Here is a 14,990-nt window from a genome sequence, read left to right on the forward strand (position 1 = left end):
TTTAATCATTTAGATGGTTATGCCTAAATGATTAAAAACAGTTGGGTGTATGGGAAATAAATAAATATTTATATATAAAAAAATTATGAGCTACAAGAAGACAGCAAAATAGGTCCTCATGACCAAGGTGAGAACAGTACAGTGATTCAATAAGAACAGCTATGCTGAGTGAACTACTGAATACATTTCACATAAAAGTGACGAGTTTCAATCTGTTGTTTGTCCCTGATAGGCAAATAAGAAGGACATGACCATGGTTCAGTGGTAAAGCATCTGCTTGGCATGCAGAAGGTCTCAGGTTCAACCCCCGGCACCTCCAATTAAAAGGCATTAGGTGACATGAAAGACCTCTACCTGCAGAGCTGCTGCCTGTCTGAGTAGACAGTACTGACTTTGATGGAGTGATTGCCTGATTCAGTATAAGGCAGTTTCATGTGTCTATCACCATTTATGCAGGGCTGTTTCCCCTGCGGTCACCCCGCTGACTGCTTTGGGGATTCCTTTTGATTATGCATGCCTTTCCCAACCGCCAGAGATTGCCTCGCTTTCCCTGTGCGTTTCTGCACATTTTGCCAGTGTTTTCTGGATGCTGTTTCAGCCAAAAGCCAGAAAACGCGGGCAAAATGCGCGGAAATGTGTGGAGAGCATGAGGCGACCTCTGACGGTGGGGAAAGGCATGCATAATCAAAAGAAAGCCCCCTAAGCAGTCAGTAGGGGTGACCGTGGGGAAACAGCCCTGCATAAATGGTTTATGTATCCACGAACTGTCTGCTAAGCCTGTCACTGCCTTGTTTCTTCATCTTTACCCTGACAGCATCAGACCACTCTCTTCTAATGCCTGGTTCTGAGTTGTTCACTTTAAGCAAAATAATTTTAGCTACTATGCAATTTCCTTTTTTCTAAAACCATCACACCGGCATATTTGGCAGCACATTTTACAGTGTCAAAACTCACTTCAGCAGCCATTGCCATCACAAGGACCTTCACTGCATTGCTGTGTGTGTGCATACACAGTACAATGTTTTAAACAGTGGTCTAAAACGCATGGTCAGTTAGCCCCGTTCCAGCCCCGTTCCAGCCCAGTTCCCTCCCAGTTTCACCCAGGATCAAATCTTCACAAACGGACGGTACTTTATTTACTCTTCTTTCAGCCCTGTATCGAAGCGAAATGAACCCGCATTTTCCCATTCCTCTTCTGGGAGAAACAGAAACAGAAATAGGGGAAACAGAGATGATTGGCATCACTCGCAGCCAATCACGAGGCAGTTTGTGAAGAGGCAGGAATTCAAATACTTCTTGCCTGCTGCTACTTCGGAGCTTTTTCTGAGAAAAAGAAAGTCTTTTTTCAAACGAGGCTTGGATCCCCCCCTTCTTTCAGGTAGCTCTGTTTTTTAGTTCTTAAAATGCTTTTAAAATTACAAGCGGGGGGGGGAAGCCTCCATTAGTCAATTCGAAAGGACCAATCACCAGGAGCTGGGGGGGAGAGGGAGGGCTTACTCAGCAGGAACCCGCATTTTCTGTTTACATGGATCCATTCGCACATAGTTTAGTCCCTGCTCATTCCAGGTAATGCGGGTTCGTTTGATCCTGGGTGGAACGGGGATGGAACTGGGCTAAGTGACCATGCGTTTTAGACCAGAATGTTCATTTCAAAAGGTATCCTGTTAAGCAAAGTTTCTGCCTGAAATGTTGAAGAGTTATTGTTAGACTTATGCATGACCTGACATTTTGTGGTTGACTCGATCTCCAGTGGCAATCATTTTGTAGGTGGCTCCGCCTGCCGTGGAAACCGTTTTAAAGTTGGGCCTACCACCTTGTGTCACATTCCAAAGGAGCCTCTAGGCTCAAAATGGTTGAGGACCTCTGCTAAATGAACAGGAGATGCAGGCTTATAATCAAGTGAACTGATCTCTATCGGCTGGAGATCAGTTGTAATCTGAGGAGATCTCCAGCTACTACCTAGAGGTTGGCAACCCTAGGCAGACAGGAGGAGAAAATTAGTCCCCTGTCTCACTCTGCCTGGTATCTTCTTCTAGTAATTAACTTATTAATCAAGATTTTTGCAGTCTGCCACAGCCTCTTCCTCTCCCAGGGTTTCCCAACCTTTCTCAAACCAGCTTTGCTGCAAAGTTTTGGGAAAGATTACAGTAAAGCCTGGATGATGATGCTGGGTTGGAAAATCTGGGTTTCTCTGCCTTCTGCATTAGTGGGGAAGAGAAAAGAAAAGGGTAAGAATTAATCGAGTCAGTACAGGGTTAACATGATTCAGGACAAGAACACCAAGGCTCATCCTCATTTACAACCCACCCAAAACTGCTTGTATATTGCCTTCCTTCCTCTCTTCTACCACTCTATGTGAACATCCTGCACTTAAAGGCAAAGGTAGTCCTCTGTGTAAGCACCGGGTCATTACTGACGTCACATCACAACGTTTCCTAGGAAAACTATGTTTATGGGGTGGTTTGCCATTGCCTTCCCCAGTCATCTACACGTTACCCCCAGCAAGCTGGGTACTCATTTTACCAATCTCAGAAGGATGAAAGGCCGAGTCAACCTTGAGCCGGCTACCTGAAACCGACTGCCTTCGGGATCGAACTCAGGTTGAGAGCAGAGCTTTGACTACAGTCCTGCAGCTTACCACTCTGCGCCACGAGGCCATTTTCTTAGCTACTCAATAACACTGTTTGGGAAATACAGGGGAAAAACCTTAAAGGGCATCCATGATGAATGAAGCACAGCAACAAAAAGTGATCAGTGGAGAAAAAACACTCATATCACCCTCTTTCAGAAGCAGTCTTTAGAACTATAGGCTTTGTTTCTCTTCTGATTTGTCTTTTTTTGTTTTCTGGCGGGCTAGCTGGTGTTCTTACCATTTTGACTTATGAAGAAGAACAAATTTAATGTATAACACACACTTTGATCTGGTCATGTGGGAGGGAGGAGACGGGTATGAGTAATATTTTCCACAAGTGTTGCTACCAAGCCTGGACTTTTATCAATTGCAAAAGTCTTGTAACTAAGCAGTGTGGTTTTCACACTTCCTTCCTTACCTAGCTGCAGACACACAAGCCGCATTCTTGAAATAGTTTACAAAAATAAATGCAGAGGAGTTGCTATTTCTTCTAATTTGCTTCACATGAATTCTGTGGAGTTGTTTGGTGCAGTTCAGCTACATACTGCTTGTATATTGCCTGCCTTCCTCTCTTCTACCACTCTGTGTGAACATCCTGCACTTAAAGGTAAAGGTAGTCCTCTGTGTAAGCACCGGGTCATTACTGACCCATGGAGTGACGTCACATCACGACATTTCCGAGGAAAGCTATGTTTATGGGGTGGTTTGCCATTGCCATTACAGCAGCCAGAGTGGTGAATATTGTGTGATTGGTGATAGCACTGATCAGCTGATTGGGGAAAGGTGGAAGCAGGGGGACATTAAATCCAGCACAGATGATCTTGATGATATGTGTGCATATAGTGCTCTTTTGTGCACATAATGCTTAATCCAGCTAGGGCACCTGCCTTCAGATTTAAAAGTACAGAGATAATATTGGGAGGAACCCTTCCCCCTCCTCGGAAATAAAGGATATAGTAAAGTTCTTTGTAGCATAGTAAGAAGAAAAATAGGTTAAACTAACAGTCCACAGGATCCCTAAGGTGAATATTACACTATTTCATACCTCAGCCCTGAGATATAAATCCCAATTGTTTCTATTTTACTGATGGGAAACTGAAGTCTAGTGATTTGGCTGAGACCATACTGGAGGCCAGTGGTATACTCACCCATTTTAGGTCCAGTGCCTGAAGCCCAAGATTTCAAAGCACTAGGCCAAATAATCTAAAGGCCTTGTGAAATGTCCTTTTCTTGCAACCATTGTGAGCAACTCCTCCTTTAAAACAGTTGTCATATAGTTAAATATTACATATTTTTTGTTAAAGCAATGTGTCATGAACACCTGCATAATGATGAGTTGTCCCGGTCATGGAATCTAGAATAACAGGAGGTTCAAAAAGGGGAGAAAAAACACCTGAGAATTCAGCAGTTGGCAGTTGAGAGACCATTAGAAAATGACAGTTGAAAACTGACTGTTGAAGCTGACAGTTGAGATTGGCAGCTGGAATGAGCGGAACACAGTTGTGTAGGATCAAGATCCTACAGTTGTGTAGGATCTTGTATGTGAGGGAAGTGATTTGAGTGTCCTTCCCTGGGGAAGCTCCTAAGTGAAGGGGATGATCTCTAACAAATTTTAAGGAAGAAAACTGGAAAATCTGTGTGTTTGTTCCTGACTCCGTCAACATTTAAAATATTGATTCAAGAAGCTTAACCATGCAATCCTGAAGGGGGGGCAGAGCCGCACAGGAACTGGCATGACCCCCATGCCACTTGTACTGTGAAAACTGGCCTGGATCAGTGCAGGGTGACTTATGCTGTCCCCGGAGCACCACGCAGCCTCCTGCACCTGCACTGCCTTGCTGCTGATATGTCTGGTTTGAATGTTCATGCCAGCATCCTGAGGGGTGTTCCTGGGGTATTCCCTGAGGAGGAGCTGCCTTTAGGCAGGTTTCTATCCTCTTTCAGGCTGGAAAGGAGCCATTTTTCTGGCATGATGATATGCCTGCAAATTCGTGGCACAGCCCCATAGAACTCTATGAAGAGTTCCACAGGATTTTTCTCCAAAAATACTGTGCTGGCAGCAAGCCACTCTGAAGGCGGTGCAGCTGTGCTGCCTCCGCCTGCCACCTATCTGCCCCCCCCTTCAGGAATGGGCTGCCCACCTGTTAGACTAAGCAGTGAGTCCCAAAGGTTCTCTGTCTCAATCTATATAAAAGTATCAACACCTGTCTGTGAAAAACATCAGATACATCCTGCTTCCAAAATATCTATTATTTATAAATATCCTAAGTTTCCCCATTCCTGTTTATTGTTTAACCTGCCCAAATTATTTATTGAAACCTCCCTGAAAACCTGACTTTACTATTTCCTAAAAAGAGATAAATAAAACAGTTTTGAGTTTTTATTTCATTAAGTCTCTCTTGTGCTATGTTTTAAACTTCTATATAAAGAAAGAGTTTTTGGCAGATCCCTCAACCACAAGAGACAATCCAGAAGTGTCAGGAGTGATAGTGATGGTTGCTGAGGGAAAATAAATAAATAAAACAAAAGGAGATCCATCATACAATGTTATATGGGTGTTAGAACAGGAAATCTTAGGTGCAAACCTCTACCCAACTCTCATGGGTGGCTTAGGACAAGTCAATATCTCTCATCCTCATCTCATTCGTATGAAGAAAAGAAAGAGCACTGTGCATGCAGTCTCAGTCTGCTTGAAGTAAAGGTAAAACGGAATGAAATACATATGTTGGATCAAGGTTGTTTTAATAAAACACCACCAAGATGATTTTAGCACATTGGTGAACTGTTACTCTTACAGGGGTGTTATTCTTACAGGGAAACAAAGAAGGGGCTTTCCTTCTACTGTGCCAGTAAAAGTAGGTCATGTGCTTTGACATTAACTCAGGATTGATACTATCAGATGCTCCAAGTAATCAGGGTTTTTTCCAGATAGAACTTTCTCAGACTGGCTGATAAGAGATGGAGTAAGAGAATGACTCATGAAATGAGCAGCAAGTTTCTTTCTTTTTTAAAAATTTTATGCAAAGTAAGAGCAAAAGTAACTTAGAGTATACAAGCTTTTAGATCCAATTAAAAGCTGCATAAGACATCGCCTCATCCTAAACTTTGCTATTCCAATACATGATAAACTTTGACCACTTTTTAAAAAATTGGTTAGGAACATTACTTAATACTTCTTTTAACCTTACATGTTAGGTTAATGTTGTCATTTGCATGATTTTCTAAATCTTCTGATACTACTCCATGATAGGAGGAGGTTTATACTTTTTCTTATTTGCTGCAATACAGATTTTGGCTGCTGTAAGCAAGTTGAAGAACATGTCCAAATCAGATTCAACAACCATCTCCTTCAAAAAATCCAATAAGATTGTACTGGGATCAAAAGCGATTTGAAACACCCACAGTCATTAAGGAATATAGCCATCCTTTTGATACCACATCAGGCAATAAAGCCATTCATGGTAATACGTCAGCGGAATCACAAAAGTATACCTCTAGCCGCCCTCTGCTGGTATTTTGGTGGGTTGGGTAAGAGCTTGATCGTTATACTTCTGTGATTTATTGGCTTTCTACACATGGGTTGTTCTTTTCATGGTCATCCCCCAACTACCTTGCATTATTCAACCTTCAGAAATCACCTCTCTTTCCCCTCGCGTTTTCCCCACATTTTCAGGATGCTGTTTTACAACAAATTTAAAGTCTGCCTCGATCCCAAATTGAAAGCTGGTCCTGTGCATACTTGTCATTTTGTTTGTTTTTTCTCCCCATGCCCATTCTTTCTTCTCCATCCCACTTCTCTGTCCCTCTTATCCAACCCCTCCTCTGGTAGCTATTTGTGAGTGAGGCTGCTTAGTCAGTTTCACAGCGAGTATGGGTCAGTTTCAGTCCTCTGCTGGATGGAATGGAGCCAGGCTGTTTTGCTGCCCTCCCCTTATAGGTGTCCTCTTATAGGCATGAAATCCTTTTTTTTTTTTTTTTTGCAAGTGCAAGATTGCTGATGGGATAGCTTTTCTTCTAGGAAGGAAGGAAGGAAGGAAGGAAGGAAGGAAGGAAGGAAGGAAGGAAGGAAGGAAGGAAGGAAGGAAGGAAGGAAGGAAGGAAGGAAGGAAGGAAGGAAGGAAGGAAAACAATTATAAAATAAGATCTTAATGAGGTGCTGCTTAGTGTGTAAGGATGCAAATCATAAATGTTCATGAAGAAGCAAACTGGGTCTAGTGTGGTGGCCTGAAGGGAACAGATCACTTTTTAACAATATATGTCTATGAGAACTGATTGTATAACTTGATTTGGTATTCATTTGATAGGCAAGGTTGAGTATGGAATTTGTTTCAAACTAAATCTTTCATTTTCTTCTGTTGCAGCACAGTGTTGCTGCTATGCTAGTCACTAAAAGCATGTTTAGGTCACATCAAGATAGTAATTTGCCCTGATACTAAAGATTAAGGATCAAATTGTCCATGAATTTAAGAAATTGAACGTAGACTTGCTCCGTGATTATAGTTACAAAAGGAAGTGGATGAACAAAGTAGGGATTTCTTAAATTCCGATAAAGCCTTTCAATTATGCACTAAACGGACCACGGCAAAGTCTTCTGAGTCCGCCATACAATTATATCTGCAAGTATCTCATGGGTGGCAGGGGATGCTTACCAAAGATAACACCTTTACTGTTCTTCCAGCAGTAAGTCAAAATCGTGGTTCAGTTCTGAGTGTTTGATAGCAAAGAACCAATTGATATCTCAGTGGCCATTTTCTCCAGGTGAACTGATCTCTGTAGCCTGGAGATCAGTTGTAATAGCAGGAGATCTCTAGCCACCACCTGGAGGTTGGCAACCCTACCCCAATGCCCTCTTATTCAGAGGAAGGCCCTTGGTGAGTGAAAGGAATCTGGGCCAACGGCCTCCCTGGCTGGGCCCTCCCTTCTCCTGCCCTGCCCTCCCCTGAGGTTTTAAGAGCCTGCTCTTCCTGCCTGCCCAGGCCCCAGGAGGCTCCAGCTGCAGCTGTCCTCCTCTGGCCTGTTCCCAAATATAGTCTGCTGTCTGAGCCCCACTCCCCTTCTGAGGCCTGTACTGTGCCTGGCAGACTCTGAGGCTGCTAGTGGTGCCTTTCCAGGTGTGGCTTCACCTGTGCTCTCTTCCCCAGAATCTCTGGTTGGGATGCCTCTAGGGTTGCCAGGTCCTTCTTCACCACCAGCGGGAGGTTTTTGGGGCAGAGCCTGAGGAAGGCGGGGTTTGGGGAGGGGAGTGACTTTAATGCCATAGGGTCCAATTGCCGAAGTGGCCATTTTCTCCAGGTAAACTGATCTCTATCAGCTGGAGATCAGTTGTAATAGCAGGAGAGCTCCAGCTGCTATCTGGAGGTTGGCAACCCTAGCTGCATTCCTCAGCAATCTCTGAGTGAGGCCATCCCTCACTGGTAGGCTTACCAGGTCTCGCAGATCCACCTGCGGGAGCTTTTCTTTGGCATGCGATGCGTGCATGCGCCTGGCACAACATGCCAACACGCCCACGCGCCTGTCATGATGCGCATGTGTGTGCAGCGCAATGCGCCTACGTCACTTCCAGTTTCCATAGAGTTTCGGCAGAGGCTGCTAGAGCGTCCGCGTCACTTCCGGGTAAAACCGAAAGGGACGTGGACGCGTCGCACAGGCACGCGTGCTCGCGTTGCCCGCCAGCCCTCAGGTGGTCGGCGGGCAGCCCGGTGGATTGGCGGGATTTTACCCGCCACCACCGGGCACTTGGCAATCCTACTCACTGGAGTCTCCTCTGAAGCGGACGCGTGTGGGGGTGGGGCCACCATCCTCAGACATATTATCATCCCATTCCCATATTATCATCCTTCTAACTATTGCCCAACTAGTCTGCTCAGTGTAGTAAGCAAACTTTATGCTAGACACTTAGGATGGAAGTTCTGGGACTGGCTTGACCAGAATAATATTTTAAGGGAGGAACAAGCAGGCTTCAAGACCTGCATCTATGTTAGACCAATATTTGATCTTACACCATCTGCCAGAGAAATGTAGTACTAGGCCCCATGGAATACTTCATGTGGCCTTTGTAGAATTCCCTACATGCCAAAGACATTCACTTTGGCCTGCTCTAATGCTTTGCTTTACCATCAGTGCTTTTGAAAGGGAGGTATACACATATCCGTTACTCTGAATGCGTTTGCCCTTGCCAATTGGACATGGCTGAAACAGTTGACCATGTGTTATTGTATTGTCCTTTGTACAGGGACATTCAGTCTCTATATTGAATCTTCTAGGCAGTCCTGATGAATTTTATATTTCCCCTTTCCTCTTAGATTATTCTAATGAAACCACTTTTAAGGTTGCCAGATTTGGAGCCTTGGCATGTCCAACAAGGAAGCAGCTGCTTGTCTTTTTATTAAGTATGTCTGCACTATTGAGATCAGCCTATTATGTGCCCAGAATTTTATTGTATATAGATGTGCTCATGATTCTTGTCTCTGTGTCAGTCTTCCCTGATCTAGGATTGTAACAAATAAATCCATTTATTTAAACCACGTTTAGGATGTCCTTATTTTTTGGTTTTAAAATGATCCTAATCTTTATCATTTCAGAGATGAACAGAAGAGCTTGTATGTTGGTGGTGGAGTTGAGAAAAAGTAATAGAAAATAATGTAGGTTTTGTCTCACTCCCATCTTAAACTGGAAAGAATCCTCATACTCAGTCAGCAGCCTGAATTTGCCACCAAACCATTTAAGAAAAATTACTGTCACAATTTAGTCAAAATTAAGCACATTTTAATCCGACTGATTCTACCAGGAGGGTAAAGTATGTGCTTAATTTTCTTGCATTGTAATTAGTGCAATATAAAAATGCTTCACTTTGCCTGAATGGTACCCAATATTTGTAATACAGAATTCCTTCTTCAAATAATTGCTGCTTTGTTTGGTAATACAGTGTTCTTTTATTTCTTTTTTAATTTTAGAATTCTAAGTAAATTAAGTATGGATATAAACCGAAATGAAGAAAAAAGAAGTATTTTTCCAAAACGGTAGGAATATATAGTATTTTATTGTTGCTACAGAAGAAAGATAATTCTTATCCAGATGACTGAGTATTGTTGAGGGGGGCACCATAGCATTTCATTACTAAATCGTGCTCAATGAATGAATATGAAATCTCACAATAGTTTAATTAAACATTCAGTAATAGCTGTTCATTTATGTTAAGTGCTCATGGACATATTTTTCCATACCCTGGCGTTTAACATGGAAATTATTGATATTTACATACATACAATCATCAATTTTTTGCCGTCAAGTCACAGCTGGCTTGTGATGACCCCGTAGGGTTTTCAAGGCAACAGATGTTTGAAGGTGGTTTGCTATTGCTTGGCAGTGGTTTGCCATTGCCTGCCTCTGTGTCACGTTCCTCGTATTCCTTGGAGGTCTCCCATCAAGGCTGAGAGTGTGTGACTGTCCCAAGGTCACCCAGAAAGCTTCCATGGTGTGAATGGGGATTTGAACCTGGGTTTCCCAGGTCCTAGTCCGACACCTTAACCACTACACCATACACTACAATCACAAAGTATCAGCATGATAATTACACATGTTAGCATGAAATTTCTACTTACAATGCTGCACGTCTCATTATGACTTGGATTTCACAGTTTTAACTTAAAGAAACATTCAATGATTTCAGTAAAAATCCTTGCATTGTATCTACCTAACACTATTTTATCCACCATGGAGTTTGGGGCAACAAACACTTGGTTCTCTCATCAAACACTGTGTTGAGGTGTAGCTTCAGTTGCTAGACCACTCTGATGTACTGGGCTCAGCTCAGCCTGGAATAGTATTTTCTGGGCTTTATTGACAGAATGATGATCAAACTAAACATTTTGGTTTTTGAAAAGTTGGGTCCAGGTTTCCCATACCCAACTCACCTTCCCCGCAGCCACATAAGAGGTATGGGGATGGCTTTTTTTAAAAAAATAAAGGAGCACCCAAACAGGCTTGAAATGCCACTGCAGGGGGTGGAAGTCCTCCTGCCTTCCTCCCAAACCATTTTCCCATGCCAAAATACCATCAAATATGCATAATAAAATCAGGCTATAAAACTGGAATTACAATAATATAAATGACCCTAAAATAATTAATTTTGATAGAACAATATAGACAACAACTGCTCTCGAAGAGATAGCCTTGGCCTTTATTTTCTTTGCTGCCAGGGTGTACAATGCCATTCGGTATGATCATTTGGTATGATCTTCAGTATCTGATAGCAGAAATATTATTTTCTCTTTGTCAGAATGAAAGCTTAGTCTTGCTAATATTCCAATGAGAAATTTGGGTTGTACATATGTTGGGCTATCAAGTACATAATGGGCTAAATCCCCCAGCACTGGTATAGCACAAATACATAAGCATTGGTCTTTTGGCTTTTGTTTATAATGTCGGTCCAAGATGGCCATAGGCCATGCCAAAATAGCATTGAGGGGAGTTATTTCCCTATTTTTGCTGCTCTATATGCACAGAATACTCCACATGGCGTGGAAAAAATGGGGAAATAACTCTCCCCAGTATTGTTTGGCTGCAGGAAAATGGCTTCCTCCCTCTGTGGCAACATTCTGAGCCCATTTGGGCTCTCCTTTGTTTTTAAAAGGCCATTTCCTGCAGCTTCTATGTGGCTGAGTAGAACCAGGAAACCCAGACCCAACTCTATAAAAATCAGAACATGCAGTTTTGCTTCCTCACTATGGCCGTTGGAATTTCATTGCACCAAACATGTGGGCTGTTAGACTGAGATCTTTACTTGTGAATTGATTTGCTCACAGAAAATAATGCCACTTTCTGTTTCAGGCAAAAACTGAGTTTAGAATTAGACAGTATGACAGCCCAATCCTGTCATTGGCAGCTGGCCACCAGCATAATAACATCTCTGGTCAGTTCCCTATGAACATTCTGCAGGCAGGGGGAATAACATGGGCCCTTCTACCACGCACAGATCTATAGCAAGCATGGCAGAGTCCCTAGCAACCCCAGCAATACCCCCTATTGTGAAGCAGTGGTCAGTGGCATCTTTCTGTGTGGCACAGATAGGGGCAGACAACCAGCACCTTCCAATGCAATGAGTCCCCTCCCTATGGAGTATAGAGATGAGCGTCCAAGTTGCAGTGAGATGAGTTGCCCATTGCCAGGCATGGAACAGCAGATATTGGGGCACAAAGAGCACCCTCAGCATTAACCTTCCTCCCCTGCCCACTGGGGAAGGGTGCCCACATAACAGACAGGATGCATGGGTCCAAGCCACAGAGACTGGGCACAGGGCCAAAAGAAAGACCACACATTCCTTTGGCAATGGTCCAATCAAAAGCAAAACATAAGACGGACACTGTGTTCAATCTCACAGCCCCCACACCCAAGACAAGGCAACTACAAAGGAGGATTGCCATTGGGCATTAGGCATTCCACTACATCTGTGACCTGACCACCACCCATGTGGAGCTGGGCACGGAACACCACATAGACAAGTGTGGCCTAGTGGCAAGGCACTGGGATAGTATGGTCTGGGCCCCTGACTTGATCCCTACATGGGGAGAGGCCAGCCAATATTTTGCCCCCTCCCAACTGCAAAAGAGAGAAGGGGATGGTCGATCTGATGAGCCACCCCAGACATCTGTCATTTTGCTTGACACATCCTTTCACAAGGGCACATTGTTGTCATCTAGCCCCTTGCACCTCAGCTTCCCCTCCATCCAGAGACCGCCCCCATTGAGGACACCTATGTACCACTTGGCCCATCCCCCAGCTCTCCCCCAAGGCAAGCTGCACACAGCAGCCAGCAGAGTGTTTGAGTGGGAAGGGGGTGTGGACCACAGAGGAGTAGCTGCGTCAGTCTGTTGCATCTGAACAGAGGTCCAATGGCACCATGAAGTCTAACAAAATGCATCCCAGCGTGATCCCCCTGTGAATCGAAGCCCACCTCCTCAGATGTGGTGATCTCTGCTTATTTATTCGTTTGTTTAAAACATTTATTAGCCACCTTTCTCCCTTGCGGAACTTAAGGCGGTTTACAGTATAAATAAAACATTATAGAAACACAATAAAAATAACAATCATAAAACCCATAGAAGTCACAGTTTAAAAACTCCAAACAGTACTGCCAATAATAAAAGCTAAATCAATAAAAAATACAGTCCTAAATAGAACTGTCTTCAACTGTCTCCTGAAGATCAACGATCAGGAGCCAGCTGCACCTCACTGGGGAGGTTGTTCCATAGTTGTGGGGCTGCCACAGAAAATGCCCTCTCTCGTGTACATCTTTAATTGGTGTAACAGTCAGGAGGGCATCTCCCTGCAATCTTAATTAATGGGCAGGAACATATGGGAGAAGACGCTCCTTCAGATACCCCAGTCCCAAGCCATGAAGGGCTGTAAAGGACAAAGCCAACACTTTGAATTGGGCTCAGGAGTGGATCTGTAGTCAGTTTTCCAATAACCAAGGTGCAACACCCAAAGATTTGAGCCCTGAGCGTCCTGGCTGAGGTTTATGCAGCATGATTGTGTCATGGGGGGAAGGTGTGCCCAGCTGCTGGGGATGTGTGATTGGCTGCAGTGTACTCAGCATCCTCAGCTACACTGAGACTTGTTGTGGGGGGCATAGCTTGGGGGGCAATTGGGCTTCCCCATTGCATGAGTGTCTTGATTTTTGGGAGAGTAACTTTACACTGGTCCTGGGGAGTAGTGACAGGCTGAAGCAGTTTAGGGGAGCTGACTACCTCCCACCACCTCCCTGTCCCGCCCCTTCTCCCACTGGGAGAACTGCATCAATGCGTCAATCACACACTGAGGTAGTTGTGAATTTCCTGCATTGTGCAGGGGGTTGGACTAGATGGCCCCGGTGACCCCTTATGATTCTATTATTCTAAATGTTATATCATTTCCCAAAAATCTCAAAACAGCATAAAACCACAAAACGTCATTAAACGGGGCAAAGATGAACTGAGCATTAGTAGGCTTCAGTAAGCAATTCAATTGCAATCCCAAGCCTCTTAATTCTCCATCAAAATTCAGTCAGTTTTGTTCTTTTGGGGATTCAGTACCCTGAAAATATTTTATGTCAAAATTGCAAATGCCATATTTTTTACTCATTTAAAGAAGAAGAAAGTTGGTTTTTATATGCCGACTTTCTCTACCATTTAAGGCAGAATCAAACCGGCTTACAGTCACCTTCCCTCCCCCTCTCCACAACAGACACCCTGTGAGGCAGGTGAAGCTGAGAGAATGTGACTTGCCCAAGGTCACCCAGCTGGCTTCATGTGTAGGAGTGGGGAAACCAACCCAGTTCACCAGATTAACCTCCGCTGCTCACGCGGAGGAGTGGGGAATCAAACCCGGTTCTCCAGATCAGACTCCACGACTCCAAACCACTGCTCTTAACCACTAGACCATGCTGGCTCTCTAATCCAATGAGTTGGAGATCAAATAAAGTGCATATTTGTTTGGATACATGATGGATAATTTTAACTAAGTACAGTTATGCCTTGGATATTTTTAGTTTATAGTTAAGGTGTGAAAATATTAATTGCTGTCATTTTCTCCCCAATGTTACTACAGTACATATACACAGAAGGTTCCTCAAAATACAGGTAAAAGAGCTTTCTTTTTATGAACCAATTAGTGGCTAGATATTCTGGCCAAGCTCAAGTTTTGTTTAGAGAACTATTATCAGCAGGAATGGCTTCTTAAAACAGTGTGGGCTGAAAAGGGAGGAAGCAATTCATAGCCTAACAGTATTTATCCCTAAGATGGAGCCTAAAATGTATCAGGAGAAAAAAAATGTGATCCATGGTGATATGGCTATGCATAAATGCTAATCTTGTTTACACCACAATTCTCCTTACAGAACCTCAGCAGCTAATAATGGGAACTTGATACACTTGAAAATGTATAGCTATTAAGGAACCTTTTTTGTTGCCTTTTCACAGACTTTGGCAAGAAGAAGGTGATAGCTGTTCTTTTTAAAACTTTATTACATCTTGAATAACAGTACATTTTAGTGTAATATCTGTCTTGCATCCAGCTTTCTTAAGTACAATGACTTTAAAATTAAATGCAAAAGGTGAAGAAGGATACAAGGTTGTGGAGAAAGCTCTATGGATAATAGTTTCATGGGGGGAGCGGGAGGGGAGGGGATTTTTTATCATTATTTTTGTAAAACGCCAAACCCAGGCCTAAAAACAGCACACTGCATACAGAATGTTGCAGAGGGAAAAGGGGGAGGGGGAGCCAGAGTGGAGAAAAAACCACAGCCAAAAATGTATAGCTATTTTTTCGTTGCCTTTTCACAGACTTTGGACCAGAAGAAGCTGATAGCTGGTCTTCTTTT

At 43.5% G+C, this 14,990-nt stretch overlaps 1 protein-coding gene across 1 annotated transcript in view; it reads left to right on the forward strand.

Moving 5' to 3' along the window:
* The window catches only part of LCP2 (lymphocyte cytosolic protein 2), a 50,600-nt gene that overhangs the window by 19,753 nt on the left and 15,857 nt on the right, over window positions 1-14,990 (forward strand). The window contains exons 4-6 of the mRNA XM_056866683.1: window positions 9,586-9,651; window positions 14,219-14,250; window positions 14,953-14,990. Of these exons, the coding sequence (XP_056722661.1) occupies window positions 9,586-9,651; window positions 14,219-14,250; window positions 14,953-14,990 (136 nt within the window). The remainder of the gene's footprint in view (window positions 1-9,585; window positions 9,652-14,218; window positions 14,251-14,952) is intronic.

The sequence above is a fragment of the Euleptes europaea genome, chromosome 1 (assembly GCF_029931775.1).
Source record: "Euleptes europaea isolate rEulEur1 chromosome 1, rEulEur1.hap1, whole genome shotgun sequence".
NCBI classification, from domain to species: Eukaryota; Metazoa; Chordata; class Lepidosauria; order Squamata; family Sphaerodactylidae; genus Euleptes; species Euleptes europaea.